The sequence below is a fragment of the Oncorhynchus clarkii genome, chromosome 5 (assembly GCF_045791955.1).
Source record: "Oncorhynchus clarkii lewisi isolate Uvic-CL-2024 chromosome 5, UVic_Ocla_1.0, whole genome shotgun sequence".
NCBI lineage: Eukaryota > Metazoa > Chordata > Actinopteri > Salmoniformes > Salmonidae > Oncorhynchus > Oncorhynchus clarkii.
In genome coordinates, this window is record NC_092151.1 from 83,231,529 (window position 1) to 83,255,037 (window position 23,509).

General features: G+C 45.0%; 1 protein-coding gene across 1 annotated transcript in view; it reads right to left on the minus strand.

The window, feature by feature from the left end:
• The window catches only part of LOC139409469 (SH3-containing GRB2-like protein 3-interacting protein 1), a 136,396-nt gene that overhangs the window by 106,569 nt on the left and 6,318 nt on the right, over positions 1-23,509 (minus strand). Inside the window, exon 2 of the mRNA XM_071154646.1 lies at positions 15,229-15,349. Within this exon, the coding sequence (XP_071010747.1) occupies positions 15,229-15,271 (43 nt within the window). The 5' untranslated portion in view covers positions 15,272-15,349. The remainder of the gene's footprint in view (positions 1-15,228; positions 15,350-23,509) is intronic.

Genomic DNA, 23,509 nt, shown 5'->3' on the forward strand with positions numbered 1-23,509 from the left:
TGCCCCTCAGACTCAGCCCAACAGTTGAAGGAGCTACCGCTGCTACCACTACAACCGTTATGCTACTACTTCTACCACTGCTGCAACTGTTCAGCTACTACTACTACTACTACTGTTCTGCAACTACTAATACTACCACTACTAATACCACCGCTACTGTTCTGCTGCTACTACTACTCCTACCACTACTGTTCTGCTACTAGTAGCACTGCTACCGTTCTGCTACTTCTACAACTACTACCGCTGCTATCGTTCTGCTGCTACTACTACCATCACTGCTACCGTGCTACAACTACTACTACTGCTTCTATTACTGTTCTGCTACACCTACCGCTGCTACCACTATTACTACCACCGCTACCGTTCTGCTGCTGCTGTTACCACTACTACAACTACTACCACCGCTGCTACCGTGCTGCTGCTACTGCTACTGCAACCATTCTGCTGCTGCTGCTCCTACTACTACCTCTGCTACCGTTCTGCTACCACTACTACTACAATTACAGCTGCTACCATTCTGCTGCTACGACTACTACTGCTACCACTGCTACCATTCTGCTGCTACTACTACCACTGCTACCGTACTGGTGCTACTACTACCACTGCTACCGTTCTGCTGCTACTACTAAAACTGCTACCGTACTGCTGCTACTACTACCACTGCTACCGCTACTACTACTGCTACCGTTCTGCTGCTGCTACTACCACGGCTACCGTTCTGCTGCTACTACTACCACTGCTACAGCTACTACTACTGCTACCGTTCTGCTGCTGCTGTTACCACTACTACAACTACTACCAGCGCTGCTACCGTGCTGCTGCTACTGCTACTGCTACTGCAATCTTTCTGCTGCTGATGCTCCTAATAATACCGCTGCTACCGTTCTGCTACTACTACTACTACTACTACTACTACGATTACAACTACTTCCATTTTGCTGCTACTACTACCACTGCTACCATTCTGCTGCTACCGTACTGCTGCTGCTACTACCACGGCTACCGTTCTGCTGCTACTACTACCACTGCTACCGCTACTACTACTGCTACCGTTCTGCTGCTTCTACTACTACTACTACTACTACCGTTTTTCTGCTACTACTACCACGGCTACTGTTCTGCTGCTGCTGCTACTACTACCGCTGCGACCGTTCTGCTGCTGCTACCACTACCGCTGCTACCGTTCTGCTGCTGCTACTACTACCGCTGCTTCCATTCTGCTGCTGCTACTACTACCGCTGCGACCGTTCTGCTGCTGCTACCACTACCGCTGCTACCGTTCTGCTGCTGCTACTACTACCGCTGCTTCCATTCTGCTGCTGCTGCTACTACTACTACCACTGCTACCATTCTGCTGCTGCTGCTACTACTACCACTGCTACCGTTCTGCTGCTGCTACTACTGCTACCGTTCTGCTGCTGCTGCTACTGCTACCGTTCTGCTGCTGCTGCTACCGTTCTGCTGCTGCTACTACCGTTCTGCTGCTGCTACTACTACTACTACTACTACTACTACTACTACTACTACTACTACTACCGTTCTGCTGCTACTGCTACCACTGCTACCGTTCTGCTGCTACTACTACCACTGCTACCGCTACTACTACTGCTACCACTGCTACCGCTACTACTACTGCTACCGTTCTGCTGCTTCTACTACTACTACTACCGTTTTTCTGCTACTACTACCACGGCTACTGTTCTGCTGCTGCTGCTACTACTACCGCTGCTACCGTTCTGCTGCTGCTACTACTACCACTGCTACCTTTCTGCTGCTACTACTACTACTACTACCGTTCTGCTGCTACTACTACTACTACTACTACTACTACTACTACTACCACTACCACCGTTCTGCTGCTACTGCTACCACTGCTACCGTTCTGCTGCTACTACTACCACTGCTACCGCTACTACTACTGCTACCGTTCTGCTGCTTCTACTACTACTACTACTACCGTTTTTCTGCTACTACTACCACGGCTACTGTTCTGCTGCTGCTGCTACTACTACCGCTGCGACCGTTCTGCTGCTGCTACCACTACCGCTGCTACCGTTCTGCTGCTGCTACTACTACCGCTGCTTCCATTCTGCTGCTGCTACTACTACCGCTGCTTCCATTCTGCTGCTGCTACTACTACCGCTGCGACCGTTCTGCTGCTGCTACCACTACCGCTGCTACCGTTCTGCTGCTGCTGCTACTACTACCACTGCTACCTTTCTGCTGCTGCTACTACTACCGCTGCTTCCATTCTGCTGCTGCTGCTACTACTACCACTGCTACCTTTCTGCTGCTGCTACTACTACCACTGCTACCGTTCTGCTGCTGCTACTACTGCTACCGTTCTGCTGCTGCTGCTACTACTACTGCTACCGTTCTGCTGCTGCTACTACTGCTACCGTTCTGCTGCTGCTGCTACTACTACTACTACTACTACTACTACTACTACTACCGTTCTGCTGCTACTGCTACCACTGCTACCGTTCTGCTGCTACTACTACCACTGCTACCGCTACTACTACTGCTACCACTGCTACCGCTACTACTACTGCTACCGTTCTGCTGCTTCTACTACTACTACTACTACCGTTTTTCTGCTACTACTACCACGGCTACTGTTCTGCTGCTGCTGCTACTACTACCGCTGCTACCGTTCTGTTGCTGCTACTACTACCGCTGCTTCCATTCTGCTGCTGCTACTACTACCACTGCTACCTTTCTGCTGCTGCTACTACTACCACTGCTACCGTTCTGCTGCTACTACTACTACTACTACTACTACTACCGTTCTGCTGCTACTGCTACCACTACTACCGTTCTGCTGCTACTACTACCACTGCTACCGCTACTACTACTGCTACCATTCTGCTGCTTCTACTACTACTACTACTACCGTTTTTCTGCTACTACTACCACGGCTACTGTTCTGCTGCTGCTACCGTTCTGCTGCTACTACTACTACTACTACTACTACTACTACTACTACTACTACTACTACTACTACTACTACTACTACTACTACTACTACTACTACTACTACTACTGCTGCTACCGTTCTGCTGCTTCTACTACCACTGCTACCGTTCTGCTGCTGCTACTACCGTTCTGCTACCGATCTGCTCTACTACTACCACTGCTACCATTCTGCTGCTGCTACTACTACTACCGTTCTACCACTGCTACCATTCTGCTGCTACCGCTGCTACTGTTCTGCTGCTGCTACTACTACCACTGCTACCGTTCTGCTGCTACTACTACTACCGCTGCTACCGTTCTGCTGAACACTACTACCACTGCTACCGCTACTACTACCACTGCTACCGTTCTGCTGCTTCTACTACTACTACTACTACTACTACTACTACTACTACTACCGTTTTTCTGCTACTACTACCACGGCTACTGTTCTGCTGCTGCTGCTACTACTACCGCTGCGACCGTTCTGCTGCTGCTACCACTACCGCTGCTACCGTTCTGCTGCTGCTACTACTACCGCTGCTTCCATTCTGCTGCTGCTACTACTACCACTGCTACCTTTCTGCTGCTGCTACTACTACCGCTGCTTCCATTCTGCTGCTGCTACTACTACCGCTGCTACTGTTCTGCTGCTGCTACTACTACCACTGCTACCGTTCTGCTGCTACTACTACTACCGCTGCTACTGTTGTGCTGTTGCTACTACTACCGCTGCTACCGTTCTGCTGCAGCTACTACTACTACCACCGTTCTGTTGCTGCTACAACCACTGCTACCGTTCTGCTGCTGCTACTACCACTGCTACCGTTCTGCTGCTACTACTACCACTGCTACCGTTCTGCTGCTACTACTACCACTGCTACCATTCTGCTGCTGCTACTACTACTACTACTACTACTACTACTGCTGCTACTGCTGCTACTGTTCTGCTGCTACTACCGCTGCTACCGTTCTGTTGCTACTATCGCTGCTACCGTTCTGCTGCTACTACTGTTACCGCTGCTACCGTTCTGCTGCAGCTACTACTACTACCACCGTTCTGTTGCTGCTACAACCACTGCTACCGTTCTGCTGCTGCTACTACCACTGCTACCGTTCTGCTGCTACTACTACCACTGCTACCGTTCTGCTGCTACTACTACCACTGCTACCATTCTGCTGCTGCTACTACTACTACTACTACTACTACTACTACTACTACCATTCTACTACTACTGCTGCTACTACTACTACTACTACCGTTCAACTACTACTACTACTGCTGCTACCGCTGCTACCGTTCTGCTGCTACCGTTCTGTGCTGCTACTACTGCTGCTACCGTTCTGCTGCTGCTACTACTACCACTGCTACCGTTCTGCTGCTGCAACCACTGCTACTGTTCTGCTGCTGCTTCTACTACTACTTCTACCATTCTGCTGCTGCTACTACCACTGCTACCATTCTGCTGCTGCTACTTCTACTACCGCTCAACTACTACTACTACTACTACTACTGCTGCTACCGTTCTGCTGCTACTGCTGCTACTGCTGCTAACGTTCTGCTGCTACTACAGCTGCTACCGTTCTGCTGCTGCTACTACTAACACTGCTACCGTTCTGCAGCTAGTACTACTACCGCTGCTACTGTTCTGCTGCTGCTACTACTACCGCTGCTACCGTTCTGCTGCAGCTGCTACTGCCACTGCTACTGTTATGCTGCTGCTACTACCACTGCTACCGTTCTGCTGCTACCGTTCTGCTGCTGCTACTACAACTACTACTACCGTTCTGCTGCTACTGCTACCGCTGCTACCGTTCTGCTGCTTCTACTACCACTGCTACCGTTCTGCTGCTGCTACTACCATTCTGCTACCGTTCTGCTCTACTACTACTACTGCTACCAATCTGCTGCTGCTACTACTACTACCGTTCTACCACTGCTACCATTCTGCTGCTGCTACCACTGCTACTGTTCTGCTGCTAGTACTACTGTTCTGCTGCTGCTACCGATCTGCTGCTGCTACTACTACCGCTGCTACCGTTCTGCTGCAGCTACTACTACTACCACCGTTCTGTTGCTGCTACAACCACTGCTACCGTTCTGCTGCTGCTACTACCACTGCTACCGTTCTGCTGCTACTACTACCACTGCTACCGTTCTGCTGCTACTACTACCACTGCTACCATTCTGCTGCTGCTACTACTACTACTACTACCATTCTACTACTACTGCTGCTACCTCTGCTACTGCTGCTACTGTTCTGCTGCTACTACCGCTGCTACCGTTCTGTTGCTACTATCGCTGCTACCGTTCTGCTGCTACTACTGTTACCGCTGCTACCGTTCTGCTGCAGCTACTACTACTACCACCGTTCTGTTGCTGCTACAACCACTGCTACCGTTCTGCTGCTGCTACTACCACTGCTACCGTTCTGCTGCTACTACTACCACTGCTACCGTTCTGCTGCTACTACTACCACTGCTACCATTCTGCTGCTGCTACTACTACTACTACCATTCTAGCAACAAAATGGAGTCGTGGTCAGCTTTTCCGAAAGGAGGGTGGGGGAGGGCCTTATATGCATCGCGGAAGTTAGAATAGCAATGATCCAAGGTTTTACCAGCCCTGGTTGCACAATCGATATGCTGTTACAATTTAGGGAGTCTTGTTTTCAGATTAGCCTTGTTAAAATCCCCAGCTACAATGAATGCAGCCTCAGGATGTGTGGATTCCAGTTTACAAAGAGTCAAATAAAGTTTGTTCAGAGCCATCGATGTGTCTGCTTGGGGGGGAATATTTCCGTCTGTGATTATAATCGAAGAGAATTCCCTTGGTAGATAATGCGGTCGACATTTGATTGTGAGGAATTCTAAATCAGGTGAACAGAAGGACTTGAGTTCCTGTATGTTGTTGTGACCACACCACGTCTCGTTAACCATAAAGCATACGCCCCTGCCCCTCTTCTTACCAGAAAGATGTTTGTTTCTGTCGGCGCGATGCGTGGAGAAGCCAGCTGGCTGCACCGACTCCGATAGCGTCTCTCGAGTGAGCCATGTTTCCGTGAAGCAAAGAACGTTACAGTCCCTGATGTCCCTCTGGAATGCTACCCTTGCTCGGATTTCATCAACCTTGTTGTCTAGAGACTGGACATTGGCAGGTAACCTGTTTTCCCTATTTTGGTTGTGGGTGTTTGTTTTCTGTTTTGTGTCTGCACCAGACAGAACTGTTTCGGTTTCATTTCGGTCTCTTGTTGTTTTTGTCATTCAGTGTTCTGTTCTATTAAATAATCATGAACTCTTACCACGCTGCGCTTTGGTCCGATCCTTCCTGTGGGGGCGAGCTTTAGTTAATAAATATATATTTTGTTACTCCTTATCTCCACGTTGTCTCCCTTTGTTACGGGCTTTGAGCCGGTTCGTGACACCTTCCTGTGACATCGGGTGGTGTAGGTGTCCTGAAGAGCCGCCCGTCTGTCCTGGGAGGAGATACTGGACGGCAAGGGACCCTGGGCACCAGGTTGTCTCTCCGTCTCCTCCCTCCAGGTTCTCTCTCCAGGCCAGAGCCGCCCGTCAGTCCGGAGCTGCCAGAGCCGCCCATCTGTCCTGAGCTGCCAGAGCCACCCGTCTGTCAGGAGCTGCCGGAGCCGACCGTCAGTCAGGAGCTGCCGGAGTCGCCCTTCACTACGGCGCTGCCGGAGTCGCCCTTCACTACGGCGGCGCTGGAGTCGCCCTTCACTACGGCGCTGCCGGAGTCGCCCTTCACTACGGCGGCGCTGGAGTCTCCCATCTATTCGGGGCCTGCTGCAAGGGTCCCCAGTCCAGTCCAAGGTCACCGCTCCAAAGGCACCACTTAAGCGGGCAAAGACTATGGTGGAGTGGGGTCCACGTCCTGCGCCAGAGCCACCACCGTGGACAGACGCCCACCCAGACCCTCCCCTATAGGTTCAGGTTTTGCGGCCGGAGTCCGCACCTTTGGGGGGGGGGGGGGGGTACTGTCACATTCTGACCTTAGTTCCTTTTTTATGTCTTTGTGTTAGGTTGGTCAGGGCGTGAGTTGGGGTGGGTAGTCTATGCCCTTTTTCTATGTTCGTATATTTCTATGTGTTTGGCCTAGTATGGTTCTCAATCAGAGGCAGGTGTTGTTCATTGTCTCTGATTGAGAATCATACTTAGGTAGCCTGTTTTCCCCATTTTGGTTGTGGGTGTTTGTTTTCTGTTTTGTGTCTGCACCAGACAGAACTGTTTCGGTTTCATTTCGGTCTCTTGTTGTTTTTGTCATTCAGTGTTCTGTTCTATTAAATAATCATGAACACTCACCTTCTTCCACCAACGAAAACTGTTACAGCTAGCTATAGTTTGGGTTAGATAGTAGCTTCTTGATTTCATAAATCTTTTTAAAATAACCAGTGGTGTCTAGTGGAGGCCAAATGCAACCAAAAATAAACGTTGTCTCATTATTTCAATACACAAGATAGAATGAACGTGCAATCGTCAGCCATCGAGAATTTAACCTCAGCGATTATTGAGCTTGGATGCTGCAATTGGACGTGACGTAACGCGAGCGCAACAAGGGCAGTATAGCAGCTTCATTGATTTCAAAGGAAGCATTCCCTCAATTGTTGATGGCTGACGGCAATGTCGGACGCCCGATGGCTATAGTGTAGCAGGGCCGTAATGGAGCAAAAACAAAGAGTGAAAGAGAGAGATGGGGGAGAAAGAGAGAGATGGGGGAGAAAGAGAGAGATGGGGGAGAAAGAGAGAGATGGGGAGGAAGAGAGAGAGAGAATTGGGAGAGGGAGCGAGAGGATGTTTATGTTTCTGGCTGTGGAGCAGAGACTGAGCTGCAGGACAGATTGACAATTAGCCTAGCACTGCTGAGGTCTCCATAACAACAGAGCTACTGTAGTAATACAAATAGTACACAACAAATGATTAACTCACTTGCAGCTGCAGAATATAGTAAATCTATAAATGATAGGATTTAATTACAGATGTAAGCTAGGTTTATTAAAACAGGAAAACATAATGAGAGACACATGCTGTCACACTTTAAAATGAGCCAGTCCTGTGCTTCCCTTATGCACAATGCATTCTCCCCAGTCATGCTCAGGTCCATGTGAAATCCTCTCTCTCTCCCTCCCTTGCCAAATTCATTGCTTGCACCTCTCCCCTCATTAAGCCATGGCATGCTCCCTCCCCCTGTACAATTAACAGCCAGCAAATGCTTCCTGAGAGGAGTCCCCTGCTATATCTGTCCCTCCCTCCCCCCTAGCTCTGCCAGACAAGGTCGCTTCTCTCCTCGACTGCCCCCCAGTGCTCAGGAGATTAAGCCGCCAGCCAGTGAAAAGTGAGGAGAAGGGGGGAGAGAGTGAAGGGAGAATTGTCTAAATAACACCTGAAGCTCTAAGCCATGTTATGATTGTGGATGCATAGTGGCATGGAGAGAAGAGATTAAATGCCGAAGTTCACTCTGAGAAGACTGGACACTTTAACCACCAGGGACTACTACAACATGATACAACGAAACACGCAAGACAACTGAGAGAGGGAAGAAGAGACAAGAAGAAAAGTTTTAAAAAAGGAGATGATCATGGGGTTAAACAATAGAGATAGGAAAGAACAGATGATGGCATTAGAGGAAAAGGGTGAGTGGAGAAGAGATGAGATGGGAGGAGAGAACAGGAAAGCAGAGGGAGTGCCATAGATATCTCCATAGAGATTTAGAGCAGAAGCCTACCATTCCCTGAGCTCTACTCCAGTGTTCCAGCCATAGAAATACAATTACTAGAATGGACAAAGCCCCTCAGAACATGGCAGTTCCTGTGTCTGTTGACAGGGCTGTGAAGGAGATTTACACTGGTTAACAGAGAGGCCTGTGGAATCACTGTTACAATAACAGCCTATACCAAGCATGCGTATTGACGCATGCTTACTCCGGCCCAGGAGAGCTACAGGCCAGGGTATGCAGTCATTTGTTCCAGCCCAGCTCTAAAACACCTGATTCAACCAATGATGGTCTAAATTGAAGAAGTAATTGATTGATTAGTTGAGTCAGGTGTTTTTTATGTTCTGTTTTAAATGTGAGTATTTATTCAGGGGAGCCCAATTGAGACCAGGGTCAAATTCACAATGATGCCCTGAGTACAAAACATTCCAAATAAAACCAAAATAATAATATATATTGATTGATTACAATCAATCAAAACAACTGCAATCCTCAATAAATTCATTAAACACCAGAGTCCTAAAATGCCCTAGCGGCAACGGGGAGTCAAGATCCAATGGTTTTGCAGGTTATACCAACAATGGGGGCACTAAAACTAAAGGAGGATTTACTTAAATTGGTAGAGAGAGACCAGAGCCACCTCAATAGTTAAGCAACCCTTTCGAACAGGTTTGGTAGCTTATTCTTTTATACCTTAGTTAGGGCTGGGCTGGTACAAAAGCCTGCATGTGCTGTTCCTCTCCGGGATGGGAGTCTGGGCCCAAGCAATAGACAGATAATGGTTCAGAGGGTTACCAGCACTCTGCTCAACTACAGTACAGTCCAATAGCCAGTAAGAGGAGCTCTGAACATAGCCAGGCCAGAAAACACACAGACAGGGAGCGAATGATAACAGGAGAGAGAGAGAAATTACTTAGAAAAGGAAGTAAGAGAGAGATATGAAGAGACAAAGCAGAGAGGAAAGAATAGGAGAGAGAAGAAAACTGGGTGATATTTGTTTTCTCACCTCATCTATCCATTGTCTAGCCCTTTCTAGTGCAGCCCTACCCTCTCTGGGACCTGGCTGTGTGACAGTGACAAACTTTATTAGCTCCTGACCCGTTTCTACTGCAGCTAGACTAGAGGATCCTTTTAAGGACAGGAGCAGATCCCAGGGACACTGTTCTGTTACCTCTCTACCTCTAGCGGTAGGCCAGTAACCAAAAAGTTGTGGGTTCGAATCATATGTGAAAAATGTCAATGTGCACTTGAGCAAGGCACTTAACCCTAATTGCTTGTGTAATTCACTCTGGATAAGAGTGACTAAATGACTAAAATGTAAATGTATAAATGTACACTGAACAAAAATATAAAACGCAACATGCAACAATTTCAAAGATTTGACTGAGTTTACAGTTCATATAAGGAAATCAGTTAATTGAAATAAATTAATTAGGCCCTAATCTATGGATTTCACATGACTGGGAATACAGAAATGCCTCTGTTGTCACAGATACCTTTGAAAAAAAAGTTAGTGGCGTGGATCAGAAAACCAGTCAGTATCTGGTGTGACCACCATTTGCCTCATGCAGCGCGACACATCTCCTTCGCATAGAGTTGATCAGGCTGTTGAGTGATCAGGCTGTAGAATGTTGTCCCACCCCTCTTCAATTGGTGTGTGAAGTTGATGGATATTGGTGGGAACTGGAACACGATGTCCTACACATCGATCCAGAGCATCCCAAACATCCTCAATGGGTGACATGTCTGGTCAGCATGCAGGCCATGGAAGAACTGGGGTATTTTCAGCTTCCAGGAGTTGTGTACAGATCCTTGCGACATGGGGCCATTCATTATCATGTTGAAACATGAGGTGATCTCGGCGGATGAATGGCACAACAATGGGCCTCAGGATCTTATCGCATTCAAATTGCCATCAATAAAATGCAACTGTGTTTGTTGTCCATAGCTTATGCCTGCCAATACCATAGTCCCACCACCACAATGGGGGACTCGCCCACATGCACACTGTTTGCCATCTGCCCGGTACAGTTGTAACCGGGATTCATCTGTGAAGAGCACATTTCTCCATCATGCCAGTGGCCATCGAAGGTGAGCATGTGCCCACTGAAGTTGGTTACGATGCCTAACTGCAGTTAGGTTAAGATCCTGGTGAAGACAACGAGCACGCAGATGAGCTTCCCTGAGACGTTTTAGACAGTTTGTGCAGAAATTCTTTGGTTGTGCAAACCCACAGTTTCATCAGCTGTCCAGGTGGCTGGTCTCCGACAATCCCGCAGGTGAAGAAGCTGGATGTGGAGGTCCTGGGCAGGTGTGGTTGCATGTGGTCTGTGGTTGTGAGGCCGGTTGGACGTACTGCCAAATTCTCTAAAACTATGTGGGAGGCAGCTTGTGGTAGGGAACATTACATTCTCTGGCAACAGCTCTGGTGGACATTCCTGCAGTCAGAATTCCAATTGCACACTCCCTCAAAACTTGAGACATCTGTGGCATTGTGTTGTGTGACACAACTGCACATTTTAGAGTGGCTGTTTAATATCCCCAGCACAAGGTGCACCTGTGTAATGATCATGCTGTTTAACAAGCATGTTGATATGAGAAAATGTGCACATAATTTTGGAGAAATAAGCTTTTTGTGTATATGGAAAATGTATGGGATCTTTATTTTTTTAATTGAATCTTTATTTAACCAGGTAGGCCAGTTGAGAACAAGTTCTCATTTACAACTGCGACCTGGCCAAGATAATGCCAAGCAGTGTGACACAAACAACACAGAGTTACACAAATGTGCAGTCAATAACACAATAGAAAAGTATATGTACAGTGTGTGCAAATGAGTTAAGATTAGGGAGGTAAAGGCAATAAATAGGCCATAGTGGCGAAGTAATTACATGGTGTTCTTCGGCTTGCAAGCCGAAGAACACCATCCCAACCATGAAGCTAGCGGGCTGGGGAGAGAAGATGGTTCTTCGGCGACATCGTAACAGAATAGCCTGATAGACCACATCGAGCGATCACGTCGGTAGTCCAGTCATGATGGATTGGCGGGGCTCCGTGTCGACAATAAAGGGTCCAGGCCAATTGGAAAAGGAGGTATTGTAGCCCTAGAATTAGCTGGTATATGGGCCTAGCTCAAGGCTAGCTCAAGGCTAGCTGGTGCTTGCTTCGGCACAGAAGCATTACTTAACAGTAGCCACTCGTTTGCAGCTAGCTAGCTGTGATGATCCAGAGTAATGATCCGGTGTAATGATCCAGAGCGGCAGGATTCCGGTCAATGATGTGTTTACATGGTGCGTTTATATTTTTGTTCAGTGTAATACCTCTCTGTGAGGCTTCTGCATCAAACACCACACACTCAACTCACAGAGTAACGGGTACATGTGGAGGGGTATGTATACACACACACACAACTCACAGAGTAACGTGTACATGTGGAGGGGTATGTATACACACACACACACACACACAACTCACAGAGTAACGGGTACATGTGGAGGGGTATGTATACACACACACACACACACACAACTCACAGAGTAACGGGTACATGTGGAGGGGTATGTATACACACACACAACTAACAGAGTAACGGGTACATGTGGAGGGGTATGTATACACACACACACAACTAACAGAGTAACGTGTACATGTGGAGGGGTATGTATACACACAACTCACAGAGTAACGTGTACATGTGGAGGGGTATGTATACACACACACACACACAACTCACAGAGTAACATGTATACACACACACACACACACAACTCACAGAGTAATGGATACATGTGGAGGGGTATGTATACACACACACACACTCAACTCACAGAGTAATGGGTACATGTGGAGGGGTATGTATACACACACACACTCAACTCACAGAGTAATGTGTACATGTGGAGGGGTATGTATACACACACAACTCACAACTAACAGAGTAACGTGTACATGTGGAAGGGTATGTATACACACACACACACACAACTAACAGAGTAACGTGTACATGTGGAGGGGTATGTATACACACACAACTCACACACTCAACTCACAGAGTAATGGGTACATGTGGAGGGGTATGTATACACACACACACACAACTAACAGAGTAACGTGTACATGTGGAGGGGTATGTATACACCCACAACTCACACACTCAACTCACAGAGTAATGGGTACATGTGGAGGGGTATGTATACACACTCAACTCACAGAGTAACGGGTACATGTGGAGGGGTATGTATACACACACAACTCACAGAGTAACGTGTACATGTGGAGGGGTATGTATACACACACACACACTCAACTCACAGAGTAATGGGTACATGTGGAGGGGTATGTATACACACACACACACAACTAACAGAGTAACGTGTACATGTGGAGGGGTATGTATACACACACACATCTCACAGAGTAACAGCTACACGTGGAGGGGTATGTATACACACACACACACACACAACTAACAGAGTAATGTGTACATGTGGAGGGGTATGTATACACACACACACACACACACACACAGAACTAACAGAGTAACGTGTACATGTGGAGGGGTATGTATACACACACACACACACAACTAACAGAGTAACGGGTACACGTGGAGGGGTATGTATACACACACACACACACACACTCAACTCACAGAGTAACGGGTACACGTGGAGGGGTATGTATACACACACACATCTCACAGAGTACACGGTACACTTGGAGGGGTATGTACAGTGCCTTGCGAAAATATTCGGCCCCCTTGAACTTTGCGACCTTTTGCCACATTTCAGGCTTCAAACATAAAGATATAAAACTGTATTTTTTGTGAAGAATCAACAACAAGTGGGACACAATCATGAAGTGGAACGACATTTATTGGATATTTCAAACTTTTTTAACAAATCATAAACTGAAAAATTGGGCGTGCAAAATTATTCAGCAACCTTAAGTTAATACTTTGTAGCGCCACCTTTTGCTGCGATTACAGCTGTAAGTCGCTTGGGGTATGTCTCTATCAGTTTTGCACATCGAGAGACTGAATTTTTTTCCCATTCCTCCTTGCAAAACAGCTCGAGCTCAGTGAGGTTGGATGGAGAGCATTTGTGAACAACAGTTTTCAGTTCTTTCCACAGATTCTCGATTGGATTCAGGTCTGGACTTTGACTTGGCCATTCTAACACCTGGATATGTTTATTTTTGAACCATTCCATTGTAGATTTTGCTTTATGTTTTGGATCATTGTCTTGTTGGAAGACAAATCTCCATCCCAGTCTCAGGTCTTTTGCAGACTCCATCAGGTTTTCTTCCAGAATGGTCCTGTATTTGGCTCCATCCATCTTCCCATCAATTTTAACCATCTTCCCTGTCCCTGCTGAAGAAAAGCAGGCCCAAACCATGATGCTGCCACCACCATGTTTGACAGTGTGCATGGTGTGTTCAGGGTGATGAGCTGTGTTGCTTTTACGCCAAACATAACGTTTTGCATTGTTGCCAAAAAGTTCAATTTTGGTTTCATCTGACCAGAGCACCTTCTTCCACATGTTTGGTGTGTCTCCCAGGTGGCTTATGGCAAACTTTAAACGACACTTTTTATGGATATCTTTAAGAAATGGCTTTCTTCTTGCCACTCTTCCATAAAGGCCAGATTTGTGCAATATACGACTGATTGTTGTCCTATGGACAGAGTCTTCTCCTTGTATGAGCTGAAAGTTTAGAGGGACGGCCAGGTCTTGGTAGATTTGCAGTGGTCTGATACTCCTTCCATTTCAATATTATCGCTTGCACAGTGCTCCTTGGGATGTTTAAAGCTTGGGAAATCTTTTTGTATCCAAATCCGGCTTTAAACTTCTACACAACAGTATCTCGGACCTGCCTGGTGTGTTCCTTGTTCTTCATGATGCTCTCTGCGCATTTAACGGACCTCTGAGACTATCACAGTGCAGGTGCATTTATACGGAGACTTGATTACACACAGGTGGATTGTATTTAACATCATTAGTCATTTAGGTCAACATTGGATCATTCAGAGATCCTCACTGAACTTCTGGAGAGAGTTTGCTGCACTGAAAGTAAAGGGGCTGAATCATTTTGCACGCCCAATTTTTCAGTTTTTGATTTGTTAAAAAAGTTTGAAATATCCAATAAATGTCGTTCCACTTCATGATTGTGTCCCACTTGTTGTTGATTCTTCACAAAAACATACAGTTTTATATCTTTATGTTTGAAGCCTGAAATGTGGCAAAAGGTCGCAAAGTTCAAGGGGGCCGAATACTTTCGCAAGGCACTGTATACATGTATTCAGGGTCTGAGGTTGAAAATTAGCCGGCTGGCAAAAACCGTCACTTTTACTGAAACGTTGAATAATGTGCACTGTCCCCGTAAAAATATAAATAAACTCAAACATACATAAACGAACGCACACAACTGAACTATAGAACACAAATACTTGAAAGCACCACATCGCACACAGTGCAGTACTGGAATACCCCCAGACACATTTATACAGAGGAAGTTGACAGATAGGTGAGGAAAGAGAGAGGTAGTCGTACCTGCAACAATGTGAAACCAGCCAGTACACAGCTCTTCAGCCATCTACAGCAATCTCCATGGAGCAGGTCGCATATCTGTAGGTCCACAGGCGGATGGAAGGACGAATGGATGAAAAGAGAACTGTAGGGAGAAGAGAGATGTCAAGGAGTCTGTGAGGAGAGAAAGAAAGAGAGGGACCAGTCGTATTAGAGGAGTACCCTGGCTGAGAGGACACACACACACACACATAAACACTGAAGGACCTGTGGAGAATGGTAATGTAATGTTCTGTAGAAGTGCTGTCTGGGCCACTCTGTCAGTCAGTGGAGGTACCCCTTCCACTCCCACCCACTGCCCCCCCCCCCCCCATACACAAACAACCTGAGTGTACCTGACCTGTATACAACACACCAACTTCTCTGTGCACTGCAAACTGGTCCAATGACACTAACCCCTTTCACCCTGGAAGAAAGAGGGAAAATGAGAAGGAGAGGAAGGAGAGACGAAGAAGAGATACAGGAGAGAGGAAGAGGAGCAACAGGAAAGAAGAAGAAGAGCGATAAAAGGTGAGAACAGGGGAAATGTGAAGTGAAGAAATGACCTGAAATAGGATAAAAGAGCAACTGAACGTAATAAGCAACTTCTCCTTTTGAAATGTGACTATGAGGCATCGATATGAGTCAGAAACATTTCTTCTAGTGTCATAATTGACTATATAATGTAAATAGAATATTTTTTGTCATAAAGTCAATCCCGTCCAAAACACAAATTCACGAGATAATTAAGGGAAAGAAATATATAAGGGAATAAAATGTCACCGTAATAGTTTTCCTTGGGTTGGGTGTATTTAAATCCAGCCCACATTACCGAAGTCATCATAAATTCAGAGAGCAGCTGCACATGACTGGATCATAACGCCCATAGTTAATTTAGTTTGATATTGGATATCCCTATGGGCAAGTTAGAGACCATCAGTAAATTACAAAATGTAATAGCTCCAAATTTCAATGACTTAAAACCTCAAACCAACTATAAATTGTAAAAATGTATAATAAATATTGAAAGCATTTAATGAGACAACTAAAAGTTGTGCAACATGTAAATATTGTCCCATTTACATTATGTAATTTATTTAGAGTCCCTAACTAGCCCCATAGATCACTCCGGCCTGCTGAAGCTAATTGGCTATATAAATTGTCTAGCTTGCTAGCTAGTCTCGGCTACTTTCCAGACACAAGACCTGCTTAGACTGTTCCAAGTTATCTAAAAGGGTGAGTGACTAACTTTGTAATGTTTTGGCTGAGTGAAAGTACAAACGCTTCCCACATTCGAACACGCACGCACACACAAACACACAAACACACACACACACACATTAAAGGACACCTCAAAAAACACAAAATTAATTTTGTCGCATTTCCTAATAAGGACAATTGAAACCAAGGCTAAATCAGGAAGTTCAGCCCTCTTTAACAGTCTTTCATATATGCAGAAAATAAAACTGTACCATAAAAAGGATGTAAAGATAAACTTTCTGCTGCAGAGACATTGGTGCCTTATGCTGCCCTCTGCTGGTTGTATTGTAACAGTGCATCTCTCACCCTCCCTCTCATAACACTGGCCTTGTAAACTCATCACTCTGATTATAACACTTGGCAGAAGTGTTGAGATGTATTTTAAATGCCACTGTTATGCAACGGTCGACCACCCTTAGATGTCAGGGGTCAATTAATGTTAAATAGAGGTCTAAAACAGGTCAAATTACCTACCACATCAAAATGCAATTTAATCCTAATGGCAGAAACAAATAATGCAATAGATTGTACAATATCAGCGGCTAATACATTTTATTTTTCTGACGTCTTAGACTGCATGACTGTAACGACAGACAGACAAATTAAAATGCATCTAGAAATGTAAAACCAAATAGGACACAGTTGTTCTAAGCCTAGAATATCCAGTTGAAGTGGGACACTGCCCGTCTCAGCAGGCCTGATCTGATAGAGTCTCCATCAAATCAGTATAGCTGTGATTGGATTATGAGTCCTGATGGCCCTACATCTATTACACACTTATAATTCATATATAAAACATGACAGCTGGCTGGGTCAACTGACTCTCAAAATGCTGAATGACCTATCCTTACAGTCATGCATCGCCCACTCAGCTCTCGAGCAGTGAGAATGATGTCATTGATATCAGTATATCAGAGCGGAGCCTGCTTCTGCAGTGTCATCTATTCTCAATGAATCTCCCTTTCCTCCAACACTTTCAGCCGAGCTCGACAGCTTGCCCTCGATATTTACATCTGAAGTAGGTTTAACTCATGAGAAAGTAGTTCTTAATTGGCAGCTATTCCTTCCACAGGATTGACACTGGAACATGGTGGGGGGATTTTCCATTTCAAATGCAGGAGAATTGGAAAAAAATAGGCTTCCAAGGCATATCCCTCATCCTCTCCCTCTCTCACTCCCTTTGTCTCTTTCTCTCTCTTTGACCTACTTTTACCCCCTTTTTCTATCAATCTGCAGCAGCAGAGTGCAGTCTTGCACTTGGCATGTCTTTCCTCCATCAATCCCCTCTGGATCCCTTCAAATCCCTTGTTGACAACAACAGCAGCAGTGTTAACCATAGCTGCGGGAAGTGGGGGTGCTGCAGCATTTAAAAAAAATAATGTTTTGGGTCACTTAGAAATGTCCTTGTTTTTGAAAGAAAAAACATTTTTTTTGTCCATTAAAATGATATCAAATTGATCAGAAATACAGTGTAGGCATTGTTAATGTTGTAAATTACTATTGTAGCTGGAAACAGCTGATTTTGAATGGAATATCTACATAGGAATACAGAGGCCCATTATCAGCAACCACTCCTGTGTTCCAATGGCACATTGTGTTAGCTAATCCAAGTTTATCATTAGAAAACCTTTACAATCATTAGAAAACTTTTGCAATTATGTTAGCACAGATGAAAACTGTCGTTCTGATTAAAGAAGCAATAAAACTGGCCTTCTTTAGACTAGTTGAGTATCTGGAGCATCAGCATTTGTGGGTTTGATTACAGGCTCAAAATGGCCAGAAACAAAGATCTTTCTTCTGAAACTCGTCAGTCTATTCTTATTCTGAGAAATGAAGGCTATTCCATGCGAGAAATTGCCAAGAAACTGAGGATCTCGTACAACTCTGTGCACTTCTCCCTTCACAGAACAGCGCAAACAGGCTCTAACCAGAATAGAAAGAGGAGTGGGAGCCCCGGTGCACAACTGAGCAATAGGACAAGTACATTAGAGTGTCTAGTTTGAGAAACAGATGCCTCACAAGTCCTCAGCTGGCAGTTTCATTAAATAGTATCCGCAAAACACCAGTCTCAATGCCAACAGTGAAGAGGCGCCTCTGGGATGATGGCCTTCTAGGCAGAGTTGCAAAGAAAAAGTCATATCTAAGACTGGCCAATAAAAATAAAAGATTCAGATGGGCAAAAGAACACAGATACTTGACAGAGGAACTCTGCCTAGAAGGCCAGCATTCCGGAATCACCTCTTCACTGTTGACTTGAGACTCGTGTTTGCGGGTCATTTTTAATTAAGCTGCTAGTTGAGGAAAAAAAAGAAAATGGTGCCGTCTGGTGTGTTTAATATAAGGAATTTGAAATGATGTATACTTATACTTTCAATACTAAAGTATATTTTATCAATTACATTTACTTTTGATACTTAAGTATATTTAAAACCAAATACCTTTACTCAAGTAGGATTTTACTGGTGACTTTCACTTTTACTTAAGTCATTTTCTATTAAGGTATGACATTTGGGTACTTTTTCCTCCACTGCGTATTGTATTCAGCCAATCAGGTTGCAGCAGTCTGTTGTTTCCACTTGGCTGAATGTGGGGCACAACACCAGGATTGGAATTCACATAGGACTTGCAGTATGTTGCCTGACAAAAACAACAACAAAAAAGAACTGGGCAATGTTTATATGGCTTCATTTCAAACAGCCACTTTTTTCCCCCAATATAAGCTCCATTTGCATGTTATATTGCCATTGCTTGCCGGAACCAAGCAAGAACATTCAACTTTGACCTTTTTGTTGCAATCGTTGTCATGGTAACCTGATGCGAGAGCAGGTTCTAAAGCCGACAGAAATGCACTGCTTTCATGACAACGATTGTAAGTTAGCAGGTCGCCATACTTATAAATAATTTGTTAGTAATGACCTTGTAATGTGTTAATTTCCCTATTACGGTGAATAAAAAGTTGTCTACAGTTAAACTGAAAACGTTGTCAGATATGTTCTGATAATTATTAGGTGGCTAGCCAGTTAGCTAGCTAACAAGCTAACGTTTGCAACAAATCAAAACATTGTCTAGAGAGAGTTGTTTTTAACGTAAACTCACCCCATTCCGTACAAATGTGCGCAACCGCAACATTCAAACGAGGCTACAAAGAAAACTACGTTTTTCACGTTCTGACCATCGTTCGTGTGTGTACTCCTTGTTTTAGTGTTGGTCAGGACGTGAGCTGGGTGGGCATTCTATGTTGTGTGTCTGGTTTGTCTATTTCTATGTTTGGCCTGATATGGTTCTCAATCAGAGGCAGGTGTTAGTCATTGTCTCTGATTGGGAACCATATTTAGGTAGCCTGTTTGGTGTTCGGTTTTGTGGGTGATTGTTCCTGTCTCTGTGTTTGCACCAGATAGGGCTGGTTTTTATTATTATTAAAGTTTTCACGGTTCTTGTTTTGTAGATTGTTGTACTTTCATCTTTATTAAAGATGCACAAAACTAACCACGCTGCATTTTGGTCCGCCTCTCTTTCCCCAGAAGAAAACCGTTACACTCAATCTGTAAACTTGATCCAATTATTGACAATGGCATTCTGAGAGGGGGAGGAAGATTAAGCAAAGCTGCTATGCCTACGGAACTAAAGAATCCTATGATCCTGCCCAAAGACTCCTACATCTCCAGACTGATCTTACTCCACATCCATGAGCAGGTTGGCCACTCTGGGAGAGGTCACATGCTTTCTAGACTTCGCCAGCAATATTGGATACCGTGTGCCAACTCCTTAGCAAGGAAGATCCTTAAGAGCTGTGTCTTCTGCAGGCGGATGCAAGCTAGAGCTGGAGAACAGAAGATGGCCGCCCTTCCGCAAGATCGGGTGTCACCTGATTTTCCACCTTTCACCCAAGTGGGAATAGATTACTTCTGCCCCATAGAGGTGAAGCGAGGCCGCGTTCATGTGAAGCGGTATGGTGTGATCTTTACTTGCCTTCTGAGTCGAGCTGTCCATCTAGAAGTTGCTAGTTATCTGGATACTGATTCCTGCATCAATGCCCTGTGCAGGTTCATCTGTCGACGGGGCCCAGTAACAAGTATCAGAACAGACAATGGCACCAACTTTGTTGGAACACACAGAGAGCTAGGAGAAGCTCTGAAAGAGCTGGATCACAACAACATTCAAAATGAGTTACTGAAGGAAGGAGTGACATGGTCATTCAAACCTCCCTCTGGAGCCCACCATGGGGGGATATGGGAGGTGGTTGATCCGACTGGTGAAAAAGATCCTCTATTCAGTCCTTAAAGAGCAAGTACTGGATGATGAGGCTTTGCAGACTGCCTTGTGTGAAGTTGAGGCGATTATGAACGTCAGACCAATCACAACTGTAACAAATGACCATAATGATCTAGAACCCCTGACTCCGAAACATCTGCTTCATCTCAAAGCAAAGCCAGTCCTGCCACCAGGACTATTCCAGAGAAGTGACCTATACTCACGAAGGAGATGGGAGCAAGTACAATATTTCACTGACCTTTTCTGGAAGAGATGGATCAGGGAGTATCTTCCACTTTTGCAGGAGCGGAACAAGTGGAAAAAAACTAAGAGAAACTTCAGTCCTGGTGACCTTGTGGTCATCGTCGATGACACCGCCCCAAGGAACTCTTGGCTAATGGGGGAGTCGTTGCCAGGGGCCAAAGGTCTTGTCCGGAGAGTCATGGTTAAGCCTAAGACCAATATTTTACAGAGACCTATCAATAAACTCTGTCTGCTTCTTGAGGTGACGGAGTGACACACACACACACACACAGTGCTCCATCTTAGAATCACTTGTACCTCTGATTCGTTGATGTCGTACTCTTACATTCTTTGATGTCATAGTCATACATTTTTGGACGTCAAACTCTTGACATTTTTGGAAGTTGAACACCTTTACACTTCAACTCAGACTGAGATCTATGGACTATTTTCCTATATGGCACCTTGTATATTTGTATATAGCTATGAACTGTAATAGTGCTCTGGTATAGAATGTTTTGTGTATTGGCTCTACGTTTGAATATTAAGTAATTGTTGTGCATTCAGTGCAGTTAACAATTAGGGCCTGTATGTTAGAGCCGATTTGGACATATTTGTATAAAAGACTGAACATACTGAGCTCCATGTACATTTGTGTAAATATAGTAAATATTAATGTACATGATGAAATATTAGGTACGTACCTTTATGATTTATATTTACCTGATTGAGATATATTCATTTGTTAGTGTAACTCAGTTTTGGCCCCCCCTCTTGCCCATTCATTGTACTGTGCTAAGTGTGTTAGGATAAAGGCAGGACAGACATACAGACATACAAACAGGTCATATTGTGTATTTTCCATATCAAGTCATCTATGCTTTAAGTTGATTGGAGAATCATTTTTGTGTTAGATATAAGAAGAATAAAACATTTTTGTTGCACCATATCCCTGGATCTCATTGAATATTTGGCCGTTGGGAAACCTTGAGTGTGGACTGTATGCGTACGAAACAACCCCGCTTCAGGCTTGGGCAGTGGCTATGTTAAAAAGGAAAGGAAGCCACTACAACTCCTGAACAGCTAATCAAATGGCTACCCGGTGTCAAGGTGTGCATACTGGTAGCGAAGTCAGGTGCAGGAGAGCAGAGAGTTGTGAACAGGTGCACACTTTCTTTACGCAGGAGCAAACAGCAGATGAACGCAGCTGCGTCAAACCTCCAGCACAAATAGGCAAAAGTGCAAAGCGCAAAACAGTCACAAATGCTAAATGTTTACAAAGAAACATACTACATGGAATAGCCACGGTACAATGAAAACCAGCCTGGCGCGTCACATAAAACACGAAACACGAAACAATTTCACACAAAGACATGGAGGGGAACAGAGGAATAAATACATGCAGTGTGATTAGGGAATATAAACCAGGTGTGCAGTGAACAAGACAAAACAAATGGAACAATAGAAAACGGAGCTACGATGGCTAGAAAGCAGGTGACGTCGACCACCAAACGCTGCCCAAACAAGGAGAGGAGCCGACTTCGGCGGAAGTCATGACACCCGGACTATGCATTGTGTCATGACGTTGGCCTGGGGGGTAGATTTATGACAGTCATAAATACCTTTTCCCCCCTTTTTCCTCTCTCTACCCTACTGAGGTTACATTTACAAAACCCTTGGTTAACATAGAGATTCTGGGAACATCAGAAGGTGGTGGGAAATCAACTATATTCTGGCAATCCGATCAATTGAACATATGCGGTGGTAATTAATGAATATGATGTCAGTTCGGTTGTCATCTGAGACATTCTCATCAATGATAAGATGACATAAACTCTACAGTGGAAAGTCTACACATCAGAGTTATCGGATTCACATGGAATTGTTGTTCAATTTAAATGTTTGAATATGAAATTATTTGTGATGGGATGAAATGTGATGTTAGCTTCTATAATGTGAGATTTGGGTTTTCATAAGATAGGGCTGCTCAATCAGTGGCCCGCCCCTGTGAAGGGACATGGGCTATAAAACTTTTCAAACACGCTCTCCTCTCCCTTCCTATATAAGCCCTTGATGACAATATAACTTCCTGTTCCGAGGACTTGAGGACGACGGTCCTATGTCAGAATGGTTCAGATAATAACTACAGAAGGAAGCCAACATCAGTGTGAGCTTTGGTTGCGAATGGTATGAACTTTGAACTCTTATTCACTACAGAAGTGATACCTCCTAGCCGTTGAGTTAGCAACAGCAGCTGCAAACGCAGGTTAGGAAGGAACAGACAGAGTATCCCGTCTATCAACCAACGACGTTACTACAACGTATCCAATTGACAACCAGAGACATTCTTCAAAGGACTCGGTTGGGCAACACGGCCTTCCATCTACCACCAACCTACCGAAGCGCAGCTCAGAGTAAATATTTATTGCATTTTCCTTTTCCAAATGGGCGGTAATTTAGAATGCATAAGATACTGTATTTACGATAGCACAGCTTCTTCCCTTTGTTCCTC